We start from the raw sequence: 14806 nt of genomic DNA on the forward strand, positions 1-14806 counted from the left end.
TCGTCAGGGGCTATGTCGCTCGTCAGGGTCTGTGTCGCTCGTCAGGGGCTGTGTCGCTCGTCAGGGGCTGTGTCGCTCTGCTGTTTGTGTTTGGCGCTCTGGAGGCGTTGCTGCCGGTCACTCTCGCAGTTCAGCCGCGCTCCGTGCCCCGAGTGGCCTCGCCGGGACCTTTGTTCCCTTCTGTTCCGCATAAAAGCGGAGAGAGTCCCCGGGAGCCTGGCCGGGGTGAAAATGTCTCCTGCGAGCCCGATCGCGTCGCTTTGCTCCTTGTTTTGTTTGGTGGCGTTCCTCGTGTGCGGGGCACAAGGTGAGCCCCGCGTCCTGTTGTTGTTCCTGCTGCTGGGGAAGCCACTGCACCAAGTTCCAATGATTTTTACAAAGGCGGTAAATCTCTTCTGCTTTGATTACCGATCTGCAAAAATGCCTTCATGATGCAAAATTTACTGCTTTTGTGAGATGAAACTTTTGGAAATGATTTCATGAAAATAAAGCTTTCTGTCTTTTTTAAAAGATCAAAAGCAGCAACATTTCTGAATTCTCTAAACAAAATATTTTTAAGATCTTGTTGAACGATAAATTTAGGAGTGTTAATGGTTTTGCTGTTTGCTCTGAAATTGCTCTTGCAGGGTGACAAAATCCTGCCCTACCTGGCTCCAGGTGACACTGGCATGAGGGCTTGGCAGGGAGTGTCTGTCACTCCACCAAAGCAAAATGAAAACTGAACAAAATTGAAAGGAATAACCTGAAATATTCTAAATTAAACAATCAGTTAAAAATACTTAATGGAAAAGTCTGTGTGATAATTATGAAGATGCAATTTTTATTTTTTTTTTTACCTTTTGTGTTACCCAGGACAGAGTGGTGCTGAGCCAGAAGTGACAATTGCGCTCGGACGGCTCAAAGGAATGCAGACAAATGTGAAGGGGACAGACAAGCTTGTAAATGTTTTCCTTGGAATTCCTTTTGCAAAAGCCCCTCTTGGATCCTTGAGGTTTTCTCCACCTGAGCCACCTGAACCCTGGACTGGTGTGAGAGATGCAACTTCTTACCCACCACTGTGAGCGCCGCTCATCTGTAGGCAGAAGCTACCCGTGCTGGTCAGAGCTGTGTTCACTGGGGGGCAGAGGCTGCTTCTGCTGAGGAGTAGACATTTGGTGGTGGATACACTGCCAGTACGGGAGGAGTATTTCTAGTACAGGTGTGGAGATGTGCTTCTACAGGCTGCATCTCTCACTGATTATAGATAAGACAAAATTCAAGCACCCTGTGGGGGTTCAGCTGGGGGCAAAAGAAGTTTTCTCTACCGTTGTTACCTTGATGCTATTGCCGATTTTGTACTAATAATTGTGCTTTTTTTTTTTTTTTTTGTGAAGCTGTCCTCAAGATCTGTCCCTGTTGAAAATAGCTGAAAGAAACTTTAAAGAAAAGCACATTGCATTCCAAACTTCTGAGGACTGTTTGTATCTCAGTGTTTACAGCCCTGCTGGCTCAAGCAAGAAGGACAAGTTACCTGTATGTAAACCATTGAACAAACTCGTGTTTTATGAAGCTTGCAAGTAATGACTGCTCCTAAAAGAGACTTAACTGCTTTTGAAAATATGATGCTCTGTCACCCTGATTTTTCAAGACTTTACTAACCCATCTGATGTTTACATTCTTGTAACAAACTTTCTCACACAGAGTTCTGTAAATAACTTATGTTTTGCATTCTTTCATGGAAGAGGAGAGAACTGATGGACTGTTAGTCTGTCCAGTGTCATTGGAGAGGTGGCACTGTCACCCTCCAATCCACCGTCACTTTTGGAAAACTATAAATATTGGAGCCAGAAAATAAACTTCCCTCTTTTTTGTTCACCTTGAGAACAGCAGTATCCGTGTCGTCATTTCGTGACAATGCTGCACAAGCAGAAATAATATTATCATGTAAAATTCTAAGTCCACCCATCTGAAATTCAGCAGCCATCGTGCTTTGGTGATTTGGTCTTCCTTATTCTCTGATACTGTTTTCCTTTTTCAAGTGAAATCTGCAAACCAGTGCATAAAGGTGTGTCTCACCCTTTTGTTTGCAAGGTAATGGTGTGGATCCATGGAGGCAATTTTATATTTGGTGGTGCTGCTCGGTATGATGGCTCTGCACTGTCAGCCTACGAGAATGTTGTGGTGGTATTAATTCAGTACAGACTGGGACTCCTTGGATACTTCAAGTAAGAACACCTATTTCACTTTTAAAAGTCATGTTTAAAGCATGGGTACTTCTGATTGCTAAATATGCTGAACTTCTGTATCAGCTTCCCACTGTTAGAGTGGCTTAAATGTACATAATTCACCAACATCAGGACTTCAGAACACTGAGGAATGTCTGTACATTCCGCGTGGTCATGCGATTGCAGCCTGCTATCAGATCATAGCTGGGCTTATTTGGTGCTGGACAGGATGTTTGTCTGGCCTTTGCTTCCATCCTCTGCTGTGTGAAGCAAAAACTCAGGCCCAGCAAAGCCCAGGGGTCTGCCTGAGCAGGGGTGAGCACGGAATGGAGGGAGTCAGGGGCTGAGGTGTGACTGAGGGGCTGTAGGTCACCTTGCTGCAAGCACAGAGTGCTGAGATGGCCTCTGCTGTGCCACTGTCCCTGTGCTGAGGAGTGGCTCTGCTGCTTTCCTTCCAGCACTGGTGACGAGCACGCCCGCGGGAACTGGGCCTACCTGGACCAAGTCGCTGCCCTGCGGTGGGTCCAAGGAAACATTGAGCACTTTGGTGGAGACCCAGCTTCTGTCACTCTCTTTGGGATATCTGCAGGATCTTGCTCTGTTTTTGCACATGTAGGTATATAGTAGATAAAAATAAAAGTCTTTGAAAGCTCAATTAATGTAACATTTCATGCTTAATCTGGTTTTTGACAGTAAGTTTAACAGCACATTGGGCTAAATCTGGAGATATAGCAAATAAAGATGTGTAATTCCCAAGTTAATAGACTATAACTAGCATAAAGTTGTAAGGTAAGGATGTTAATGTAGAATAAATACTTTTTGTTCTTCCCTTCTTGGCAGGTATTATCTCCTTTATCTAAGGGTCTCTTTCATAAAGCAATAGCAGAGAGTGGAATTATAATTCCCCCCAGTAATGACTTACGGCTTTCAACAGATCTTGAGGTAAGCTCATATTTTTGCATTTTAAAGTCTTTATGGCCTAAAATAGGCTGCTTCTACGGATAGAAGGATACTAAATATATATATATATATAGGATATATAAAAGGATACTAAAGGATAAAGGATATCTATGGATATCTAAAGGACACTTCTATGTGATAATTTGTTTAAAAGAGAAAAGGGGAAAATGTCATTGTATACTGTGCAACAAAGTTGATCCAGCTCATTGTTGCAGCACATCTGTTGAATCTTGGTCTGTCTGGTGTTAGAAATAGTTTGGAGAGCTGTATGATTGTAACAGCTGTGGGCTGGCAAAGGCATTTTCAGTCACACACATGCCAAGCTAGGCAAATGTCTGTTTTTATACCCACTGTACTTGATACAGTAACTGTGGCATTTATTATAGGAAGTTTGACAAGAAACCAAAAGAAGAATTCAGCTTTTTATTGACCTACAGTCTTTTAGGGAGGGCCTTTATGTGAAGTAAATTGATTAAATATAAAACAACAAAAACCCCAAACAGAAAATAAAATCACTTTCTATAAGCGCCTTTTAATATCTTTTCCTGTAATGGCAGACAATAATAACGTAAATGTGTCTGAATTTTCTTTTCTTATTTGGTTTATGCTACAAGCTTGTATTATCTCTACTGCAAAGTTTGAAAAAAACAGTGAATGGAAATACAGCAAGAAAGAGAAGTACACCAGAATGATTTCACTTTGTGATCAAACTGTAGCATTTCTAGTAAAATAAAATACTCAAAGATCTATCAAGTTCACTTAAATCTGCCACTAACAAGCTATTAACTGCAGCGTGTGTGATGATATTATAACAGTGCTTGTCTTTGTTGATAATTTTCAGAAAGTTGCCAGTATCTTCAAGTGTGAGAGAAGCAGTTCCCTCTCCCTGCTGAACTGCTTGAGGAAGCAGGAAGCAGAGCACATAGTCCTTAACAGCAAGGTAGGTGAGACTTCATGGCAACAGAACTTCTTAATGGCTCACTTGCAAAACTTTAGTTCAGCCTCTGATCAGAGTTCATTGATGGTCCGTTCCAAAGTTGATTTTTCTTATCTTTTGTCGAAATACTCCCTAAATGTTTAAGTAATCTCACACATAAATTCTTTCTGGAACTTTGGCAGTGTCACAGCACCTGTGAAGTTTTGAGCAAGGTCTGAGCATCCCTGTATTTTAATGTCAGAACAGCACAGGATCTGGAACCCATTACATTCCTCTACACCTTGACCCAGCCAGGCCAGCATTTTATACTCCTGTGCCAAATTAAATTTATGTTACGTGGCTGTAGATACTTGAATTTCTTAAAGCCCTTTTTTGCACTTCAGACATTTAATGTGGACATCTTACATGATTTGCAGGAAAAATTGGAAATACTATTAACAACTAATTTGATCTTTTTTTTTCCTCTTCCTTCAGGAAATCTCATTCCTACCCTTAGTTTTGGATGGAGTGTTTCTTCATAAGCCACCCGAGGAGATATTGGCTGGAAAAGAATTCAATGCAGTCCCGTTCATGATAGGAGTCACCAACAATGAATTTGGCTGGAATATTAGATCGGTGATTTGATGTCTATTCTTTATTTTTAATGTGTTTTTAACGTTTGTGTTAAGTGATAGGACAAGTCTTTGCAGTGATGGAAATTCATACAAGGCAAACATTGCTTGCACCATGGCTCTGTGGTGACTCAGAACCACTGGGTCACAAGAGGGTGAGAGAGGCTTCATCCTGCAAGTTAAGCTGCATGGACACATCAGCTGGAACATCAATTTTGTACAGTGCTTTCTTATCCTACAATTTTAATCCCTCATCCAGGCAGAGAGAGGAAAAAGAATGCAACAATCAAGGACTTATTCCTGAAAGACAAGTAAAGCCAGTCCTTTCCCTACAAGGCTCAGTAGTCAGGGTTGATACACAGTGTGCTTAAAAATGTGCCACTGATCACCTTGACCAGCTTCCCTTCAGTATCGTTACCACCCTGCAGAAAGAGCTTCCATCTGAAAATCTCATCTGGGGCAGAGTGAGGGCACGATGCAGGTGTCCAGCCCATTCTCCTTCCTCATGGTAACTCAATGGGTGACTCCAAAACATGAGCAAATGCTCTCAGTGCATTGAGATGCACTGAGAAAAACAAAAACTGCAGGAGATGGATTTGTGTCCTCTCCTTTCTTGTCCCTTTCTTTCATTTCCTAAATATTCAGGTTCCTTTGTGTAGTAGCAAGCATTTGTTCTGAATCTATGAAGCAACTGTCGCTGGTTGTAAGTCCCAGAGGAACAATGCAAAGTGAAATCTGTTTGAGTTTATTTTGCAGACAGAAGGGTTGTTTTATGCAATGCTGTAAAAGAGGAAGAACACTGCATTGTCCTTATTTCAAAGGGCTCAAATGATTGAACTAGAGACAGACTGCCAGTGACTTTTAAGATCTCCCCCAACAGAATGAAAATGAGCCTGTGAGACAGAAGCAGCTTATTGCTTCAACTCTGCCCTCATGTTTTCTAGTCTTACAAGTTTCTTAATGTTGATTTAAGGATAAACCATGTATTAGGAGTGGTTTATGTAGAAGCCTTCACCAAGACAACATTTACTGCAGTAAATACAGGCTTTTCAAGACAGCTGCTGCATTGTGCTGCACTTTTGCATATGATATGATGCTTTAAAAATAAACACAGTAGTAAGAATTAATGGAATAACGTAGTTTCAATGTTTAAAATAATGGAGACATTGAATGGTATGCTAATAACATTATGGTTTTTTTCTCTGTACAGACATCAAAAATGACAGGTTTGAGGGAAGTAGGAGATAGAAAATCAATTGCCTCAACTGTAGAGGTTTTTCTACCAATGATTGTAAGTACTGCTGCACTAATCTAATTTGAGTAGTGAATTTTCTTTTTCATGTATGTAACGGATTTGAGTCTCACTGCTTGAGTCATAGTGTTACTGAGGGCTGAGGTCATGGTAGGCTTTGGGGAGAATCCCAGCAAAGTTGACAGGACCAGGGTGTATGGAATTACACAGAAATAGGATTGAGCCAGGCCTGGGATTTGGGAAAATGCCTTTTTCATTCTAGACCTCAAACAGTGCTTTTATCTTACATATTTGTGGGATTACTGTAATAGCTTTCCTAATATTAAGGTATCTCATGGCTAATCTCCTGCTTAGGGAGTTTCAAGGTGTACTTCTCAGTATGTTTACATTAAATGTAGCTTTTAAAGTAGTTACTTTGCACTCCTAGTTTTGAGGTGCATCTTTCAAGCAGCAAATTCTAACCCTGAAAACCCACATTGTGTTTGGTGATCCCATTGGTTTTGTCTTCTTGTCTAATGGTCGAAAAATCTTTCAAGGACTGAGAATTTACTTTTGTGATTCCCATCTCTCTTCTCCTGACGAAATCAGAAGCTGAAGATATTGTCAGGAGAAATTGCTGGATCTGCACTTATTCCTGTAGAATTTTAACCCATATAAATCTGGTGCAAATTTGACCTGAGGTGGTTGGTTTGTTTGGTATTTTTTTGCCCACAAAAAGCATGAATAGGTTTTGTTTCCCATCAACATGGGTGCTGTCCTGGACATTTGTGCCTTTGCAGAATCTCTGAAGTTTAAAAGATGGCAAATTTAGCTGCTAACCTAGACAGAGATTGTTTGTCTGTTTGTTTCTTGTCTCTTAGGATGTACCCTCAGATTTTCTGCCCATGATCTTAGATGAATATCTGGGAGACACAGAGGACCCTGCAGAGCTACGGGACGGGTTCCTGGATCTGCTGGGGGACATGGCAATTGTCATGCCAGCCATTAAAGCACTGAATTATCACAGGGGTAAGCTGATCAACAGCAGTGGGACACTCAAACCCCCTACTGCAGTCTGGATCAAATGATGCAGACACAAATCCTGTCATATGTAGGCAGCCCTTCTTGAGATTCCCACTGGGAACATGGGGAATGATACAGGTCTGCAGGGTTGTGTACAGTCCCTTATCTCTGTGTAAGTGTGCTCATAATCACAATATATTGAGAGCAGAGCATGATAACATAGGTAAATATTTGCTAACTGAAGTATACAGGCTTAAAAATTAAAACATATCAAAGCAACCTTTGTCCTTTGGCCCATGGCTAGTTGGGAAGTCAGCAGCTCTGTGATCTGTAAATTTTCTGGTGTGTAGGTGTAGACAAGCCATGCCAAGATACTCAAAAGTGGAAATACTTTGATATTTTATTTTCTGTGTTATCGTAGAGTGGATCTTCCAATTATTTTTTGTGTAAGTGCTGAGCTCTTAATTTTGCATTAAAAGTACATATTTGAACGTAACAATTACACTAGAAATGTGCCCAGTATAAAGCTCTTTTTAAAGCAGTATTTTAAACAGCTGATGACAGCTGAAGTTTATGTATCTCTTCTGTAACTCCCTACGTGTTATGTCTTGCAGAGTCTGGAGCTCCTACCTACTTCTTCGAGTTCCAGCACCGGGCCAGTGCGTACTGGGACAGCAAACCTGACTATGTGAAGGCTGACCATGGGGATGAAGTTGGCTTTGTCTTTGGGGGGCCATTTCTAGCTGGAGACATCCAGCTCCGCAGTAAGGAACAGACACCATTCACTCATGAATGAGTCCTGTAGCCCTGGCATTTTTCTATTCAGTGTTCCATCAGATTAGAGTGCATATATTGGCAGTGTGACCAAGCCAAAACCCTTTCTCCTGGCAGAACTGGTTTTATGCCTTTAACCATCTTCTCCGTGTTCTCTCCTTTACAGTTTGCTTGGTCTGAAGCACAGTCAGTTCCACATCTTGTCAACAATTCAGCTAATAGGATATTTGCTAGAAAATTCATTATCCCAGCACTGTGCATGAATTTGCCAAGTGACTTTGGCTGAAAATGAAATTGAAGGAAAGGTCAATTAAACTTGCAGAGTGCTTGGGAAGCAGGAAACCCAGGATCTCTTCTTTTCCTGAGGAGTTTAGGCAGTGTCTCCTCCTTTCAGGAAATCCCATGGGCTGTCAGGCTCCAGAGAATGGGGGACTTGGCTTCTTTTGCTGGAAGTGATTCCAACCATGTTCAGAGCAAGGCTTGGAATTCCAGTGTTTCATTTTCTGTGTGAAGATCCAATGGTTAGGTCAGTTTTGCCTCACAATTCAATTAATACTTGAGCATTTATTCAAATGGAACCAATCCACTGAAGGGGGATTAAGGGTGTACTCCCAAAATTTCCATGGGATTCTGGAAGTTCCTTCTGGCAGCATCCCACAATGTTATATTCTCAATGAATCTGCCAATCACTGAACAGTTAAGAAACAAGATGGCACTTCCTAAGGAACATGATTAATCTAGCAATATCCTTTAATTACATAGCCTAAGACAGTAACACTCAGGATGAAGTATTTTCATACCGTTCAATACTATTTTCAGTCTGTTCCTGTGGAACAGATTAGGAACAGTTCTTATTTTGACAGAGACACAAAAATTCTGCTTATTTTACGTGAATTCACAATTTTTTTCTGCTTTTATTTTTGTGACTTGCACAGTAGTTCATAGTCTGGTCAAAGCCTACATAAGTGAAAGTATTTCTTTTTACTTCATTGAACTTTGGAGCAATCCAGCTATGTTGTAAAGCCCTTTGTTAATCTGTTACCAGAGCCTTTTCCTTTTATTTTTTTTTTTTTTACTTACATGGTTTTGGCACTAAGAAACACTGAACAGCTCTTTTCATCTTTGCCTGAATTTATCAAGGGCTTTAAGATACCATTTTTCTTAGTGTATTGTGATGCATTTATAATTAAAAACACTCAGGAACTGAAATAATTCTCACCTAGTGATACAGTGAGCTTATGTTATGTGTAGCTGCGTTTAAAGAAATACTCTTGAAGTGCTGAGAAATGGAGTGGCACCATCTTGTGTGAGAATGAAGAAATCTTTGCTTAGTCATGCTCTGAATAATAGGGGGAATTTCAGTCTCACAAAACTAGAATGGGATCCAGGAAGCACAGCCATGTGGCCCATTCCTGGAGTTGTGCTGGGATGCAGGACGCATGGGGGTTTTTTGGTTCTGCTCTGATTTCCTGGAAGGTTACAGGCACATCACCTTATTTCCTTGTTCCCAAATTCCCTGATTTCTACAGTAGGGTAATGATGCTGAAGTCATTGATGAGGAGTGCTGAAATCCCCTGATGCTTGCTGTAGTAGTGATGTTGGCCAGTGGTGTGTTTCTGTTGCAATTGCCACATTGCTGATTGCCAGCATATTCACACAGGGAAATGCTGCTGCTGTAGGAGCCGTGTCCTGATTTCTGCCACGCAGAGTAACTGTTCTGTATTTTGTCTTTCAGGTGAAGTTACAGAGGAAGAGAAGAACCTCAGCAGAACTCTAATGAAGTATTGGGCTAACTTTGCTCGAAATGGGTAAGAATCATGAAATTCATGATAGATACTGCTGCTTTGTACTGACTCTATGGGGAATTGGCTGGTTTATTGATTCATTCTTAACTTGTGTGATTGAATTCCCCTGTGACTGAAAAGGGCACTCATTCTTCTTTCCTCTTGCTTACAGAAATCCTAACGGAGAGGGTCTGGTTGAATGGCCATCTTACAACCTAAATGAAGAATACTTGCAGATAAATCTACAACAAAAGAAAGACAGAAAGTTGAAGGAAAAGAAGGTGGAATTCTGGAAAAAAGTGATCCTTGAAAAGACAAATAAGAAAAGCACACAAAACAAGAAGTTTAAATTAGAATTATAGTTTACAGTCTAAACATGCACATAATATGCAAACTATTAGGATATTTAAAAAATTAATTCAAGTATATTTGAAGTTAAAATTGCATTTCCCTCACCTTTTCTTCACAGTTGTCATACCTGCAATTATTCACTGCAATAATTCCAGGTGATCCTCACTTGTCAAATACAGCTACCAAATTTCCCCAATGCTCATGTTTTTCTGTCACTACCCCATTACTGAAGACAGAATGTAGCAGCAATGTTGTTTTAATAAAGGGAAATCAATGAAGAACCAATTTGTGAGTAAGACTCTCTTGATGCCAAGTTTATTGGTGGTACAGAAGCTTTGGTGTGGTGTAGATACAGAAATGTCCTCTGTGGAAAGAAGAGGAAACTACAGAATGTTCTGTTTTGTCAGTTGGTTTTACAACTGAGACAGGATAGTTCTGGCTGTTGTGGTACTTAACCTGTAACAGTAGTGCTGGAATTACAACTTTTTCCAAATGTTAGAAAAGGGAGAAAAATTCTCCAGTACCCACAATGCTCTGCTTTTAAATTTAGTTGTAGCTCCCCTACAAGGATTAACATTTCTGTCTTTTCCCCAGTGCTTCTCTCTGTGCCCCAGGCTGTCCTCTGTGCCACCAGTCAGTGCCACTGTCCCTGTTGCACTGGCTTACAGCCTCACTGCCAGCACTGGGTCTGTCCCAGGGCCACTCCAGGGCCCTCACCTTGGTGCTTGGGCTGCCAAGAACAAGGCTTGCACTCTTCATGGCACAGTTGTCCATCACTTCTCTGCCATGTCTTTGTCTGCTGTACCTGGTTCCTAGGCTGCTCCTGCTATCCTGTGTCACCGAAGGGGTACTGGGGACAGACAAAGGTGATACAGAGACTCCATCATCAGAAAGCATGAAAAGGCACTTTATTATTAGAAATCTACAGTTCTTATAGAAACAAGGGTGGACCTGTGACCTGATTGGCCTTTAGGAATCTTCTCTCACCTACTGGTCAAGAAGGGACAACTCCTTCTTGTAAACATCTTTGACAAAAAGACATTGCCTGCCAGGTGCAGAGATTGAGATTAATAATTGTTTTAATTCTTTCTCTGAGCTTTCTCACAGCTTTTCACAACTTCCCAGAAAATCCTGGGAGAGTTGTGTCTCTTGGTTCAGAGGTTATGTGATTACCACAATCCAGCCACATTCCTGGTCACACTGGTGCCTCACAGCAGTGATGCAGCTCCACACATCCAATGAACATCAGTTCCCCCTCCCTTCAGCTCCCCTCTATATCTCTGGAAGAATTTTTAATTGTTCGTGGCTAATAATGTCCTACAGCAACTAGCTACCAATCCCTTCTTTCCAAATTACTTTACGGGAAGAAGTAGGGTGGGATTTTCTACAGTTTCTTGCCCAAGTTCTGTTGCCAGGCAGAACTCAGGAGCACAGTGAGACTGTTTTACCACTGCAGTTTTGGTAAGCAAAACTTCCTCCTAAGCATCTGTCCTCGCTTCTTTGTTTTACCTCCTTTGTTGTGTGATGGGAATATAATTTCAAAACAGTTGTGCTAAATTTTCATTGCACAAACCCTTGAAGTGTTATGCCACTTCCTTTAAAAGGAGACAAACAGGCAGTGTTGTATGGGTGTGCACAGAATACATGCTCATCTTGCATATGCAGAGAAGTGCAGTTGAATTTACTTCCTAGCACAGGCCAGCACTAAAAATAAATCACAGTGGAAAATGTCAGAAGGTCTTACTCATTTCTGTGTAGAGATAAGCACTGTGATGCTCTTGTCTTCTGAGGCGAGATTCACACTGTTTCTTTAGCATGTGGTAAAGCTGTCCAAGCTTCAGAGGCTCCAGCTCTACATTTTATATTCTGTAGTTTCACTGAATCCTCAGCAGGGGCTGTGATATTTTATAGTAGCAGCGAGCCCCTGAGCAGGGCATAACGAGCATTGAGTCTGTGATTGCAGAAGGCTGATCAATCACTTTATTGCATTACACTACACTGTACTATACAAAAACCCATCAGCCTTGCCAGACAGTCCGATACAAACACGTGGCTCCAATAGGTCAGTGAATCCAAACACCATCACCAGTGTCCAGTTAAGAAACCACTCTTTGGTAAACAATCTCCATAACACATTCCACATGTGCACAACAACAGGTGCAGCAAATGGAGATAAGAATTGTTTTCTCTAAGCTTCCTCACAGCTTCTCACAGCTTCCCAGGAAGATCCTGGAGAGAATTATGTCTCTCTCTGTTCAGAGAATATGTGATTACCACAATGTTTGTGTATTTTTTTCAGCTATTGAAATCAGGACAGGTAGCAGTTTACTACAGTACAAAGAGGCAAAGGTCATCATGTGGCAGGATTTTTTCACTGACCCTTGATTTATGCATTATCCACTGATTGAGTGCAAGCTGCAAAATCTCTTTAATTTAATGCCAAACAGGCATTCAAGAATCATACTCGTCAGGTGTGTAGCACTGTCCTCAGATTCTACAAGCCTGTGTCACTGGAGTAGGAGTCCCCACATTTGCAAAGCATATAGGCCATGCTTGCAGATCCACCAAAGTATCTCCAGACAAGGCTGTAGGGATCTAAAGTCCCATTTTTTGTTATCTTACTGTAAGTAGGATCGGCAGAGTTTGCAGAAACTGGTCTGCACACATACTCTTTTCAGAATGGCTGCTTCTCTAGGCCTGTGGATGGAATATGGGTTCAGAGTTGTTGCAGAGTGGGTACTTGAGAGAGAAGTAGTGAGGAGAGCAAAGATTAAAGAGAAAAGCTTGGAAATTAAAATAGTAATAAAGAGGGAAAATAAAAGAAAAGTAAATGGGAAAACATGGAGTCTAGTAAAATCAGCAAAGATCAGGTCATAGAAAATCGGTTTTGGAAATCAAGTTTGTTACATCAAAAGGAGAGAGCAGCAGATGGAGTACAGGATATTTGGCTTTCCAGTGTAAGTATCCCTCCTGTAGCTTCTGTGTCACAAGTGAGCTATGGCATGAATGCCCACCAGTGTGGGAGCTGAGCCCCAGGGAGGGATTTCTGCAGTTCCACCTTACATGGAAACAGTTTTCCCTTGCCAGGAACCAAAATAGTCCTGGGTAAGAGGGGACAGAGAGAGAATTCACAGCAGCACCAAAGCAGGCAAACAGGAGTGCAGAGTCTGCACGTGTGCAGTGCTGCTGAGGTGTCTCAGAAACCTTCACCACACACATAGAGGTAAAAGATTACTTACTCTCATCTCCATCACTGGTACGCCAGGCCCTTGTGCCATTAATTGCACTTAAAATGCACACATTTATCATTACTGTATAGATTATACATTCAAACAGTGCAGACTACTCCCAGACCAGTTTTATAGACCTTTAGTGTCACTCTTGAGAATCAAGGCAAAAGGTCTGCCAAGGAACAGCTATAGGGCCCAAATTAATTGGCAATCTGCACAGAAGTTTTTGTCCTCATTGTTTTCTTCACAGCATTCTCCATCTGCCAGTTCACAGTGAGCAGTGGCCGTGCCCTCAGCCTCAGGAGCTGCACCCCAGCACAGCCTGGCAGGGCGTGCAGGGCACTGGGGCAGAGCTCAGGAGGCACCACAAACCCAGCACAGGCTGGAGACACTGCACTTGTGCCAGCCAGCACTGCTTGGGGCCACCTGCAGTGCCTGCCACCAGTTTGCTCTGGGAGCAGCCAGGTTCAAGCTGGCTGGGGTTTATCTGCAGGGGCTGTAAATCAAAGCTGTGCACATACACGGGGGAAGATTTGGAGTAAAGTGCACAAGCACAGCCACAGCACTCAGCATTAACAGGAGCATAAGAGATGTGCTAAACTAATTTCAAGACAGTGGGTTTTGTAAGCCACGGAGCTGTAAAGAGAGGAGTGAGCAGGAAGGGATCCGGAGCGATGGAGCACCTCTCCTGTGGAGACAGGCTGAGAGAGCTGGGCTGTTCAGCCTGGACAGGAGAGGGCTCTGGGGAGACCTTAGAGCTGGGCTGTTCAGCCTGGACAGGAGAGGGCTCTGGGGAGACCTTAGAGCCCCTTGCAGTAGCCCAAGGCAGCCTACAGTAAAACAGAGAGGGGCATTTGCCAAGGGCTTGCAGCAACAGGACAATGTTGGGGGAATGGCTTCCAACCAGCTAAGGTAGGTTTAAATCAGATGGACAGAAGAAATTCCTCCCTCTGAGGGTGCTGAGGCTCTGGCACCCAGAGCTGCCCAGAGCAGCTGTGGCTGCCCCATCCCTGGCAGTGCCCAAGGCCAGCTTGGACACAAAGGTGTGTCCCTGCCCATGGCAGAGGTAACATGAGTAGAGCTCTGAGCTTTCTTCCAACCCAAACCATTCTGTCATCAGATCAGCTGATTCTTGGAAATGCTGTTTCTGACAACAGGATTCACATGATCTGAAATTGCAAAACTGGGGCAAGAGCTACTGAGTCAGAAAAAAAAGAAAAGAAAAGAAAAGAAAAGAAAAGAAAAGAAAAGAAAAGAAAAGAAAAGAAAAGAAAAGAAAAGAAAAGAAAAGAAAAGAAAAGAAAAGAAAAGAAAAGAAAAGAAAAGAGAAAAGGGCAGAGCCAAATACCTGCATAAAACCAACACAACCTCTTAGTTAACGTGAGCAGAAAAATCTCTACTCAGCTTGTCTCTTCTTTCCTTTTCACATCATCCTTCAATTATGGATGTGAAATGTCTTGAAAGAAATCCTCTGGATTTTCCAGAGGCATTAGATATAGAGTTACCACCCAAATACCACCCTTTAATATTGCTCCCACTTGACAAAAGCTGATCATTCATCTCGTCATTCTTGTTACTGCATTGTAACACTATGCCAACATCCCTGAACACACAGAACTGAGTGACAGGTGTCTCCTGCACCCTGCAGGAAAAGCTGGGATTTTTCTAGTATTGGTGTTTTAGTCAGAAAATACACTTCTC

At 42.1% G+C, this 14806-nt stretch overlaps 1 protein-coding gene across 1 annotated transcript; it reads left to right on the forward strand.

Annotated features, from left to right (window-relative positions):
* The first annotated feature begins 130 nt into the window (after nt 1–130).
* On the forward strand, nt 131–10160 carry CES2 (carboxylesterase 2). The gene is made up of 13 exons (XM_038148447.1): nt 131–307; nt 853–1057; nt 1374–1512; nt 2071–2204; nt 2663–2816; nt 3045–3146; nt 4006–4104; nt 4576–4716; nt 5923–6003; nt 6825–6972; nt 7581–7730; nt 9476–9548; nt 9697–10160. Exons 1-13 carry the CDS (start codon nt 232–234, stop codon nt 9884–9886), a joined length of 1692 nt encoding a protein of 563 aa, XP_038004375.1. The 5' UTR covers nt 131–231; the 3' UTR covers nt 9887–10160.
* The last annotated feature ends 4646 nt before the right edge of the window (nt 10161–14806 follow it).

The sequence above is a fragment of the Motacilla alba genome, chromosome 11, assembly GCF_015832195.1.
Source record: "Motacilla alba alba isolate MOTALB_02 chromosome 11, Motacilla_alba_V1.0_pri, whole genome shotgun sequence".
NCBI classification, from domain to species: Eukaryota; Metazoa; Chordata; class Aves; order Passeriformes; family Motacillidae; genus Motacilla; species Motacilla alba.

Bases quoted from the DNA above. Each gene is read 5' to 3' on its own strand.
- CES2 (XM_038148447.1), top strand. From the start codon at position 232: ATGTCTCCTGCGAGCCCGATCGCGTCGCTTTGCTCCTTGTTTTGTTTG. The intron at 2,817-3,044 runs GTAGGTATATAG...CCTTCTTGGCAG, and splicing joins CTTGCTCTGTTTTTGCACAT to GTATTATCTCCTTTATCTAA. The intron at 7,731-9,475 runs GTAAGGAACAGA...TTTGTCTTTCAG, and splicing joins TGGAGACATCCAGCTCCGCA to GTGAAGTTACAGAGGAAGAG.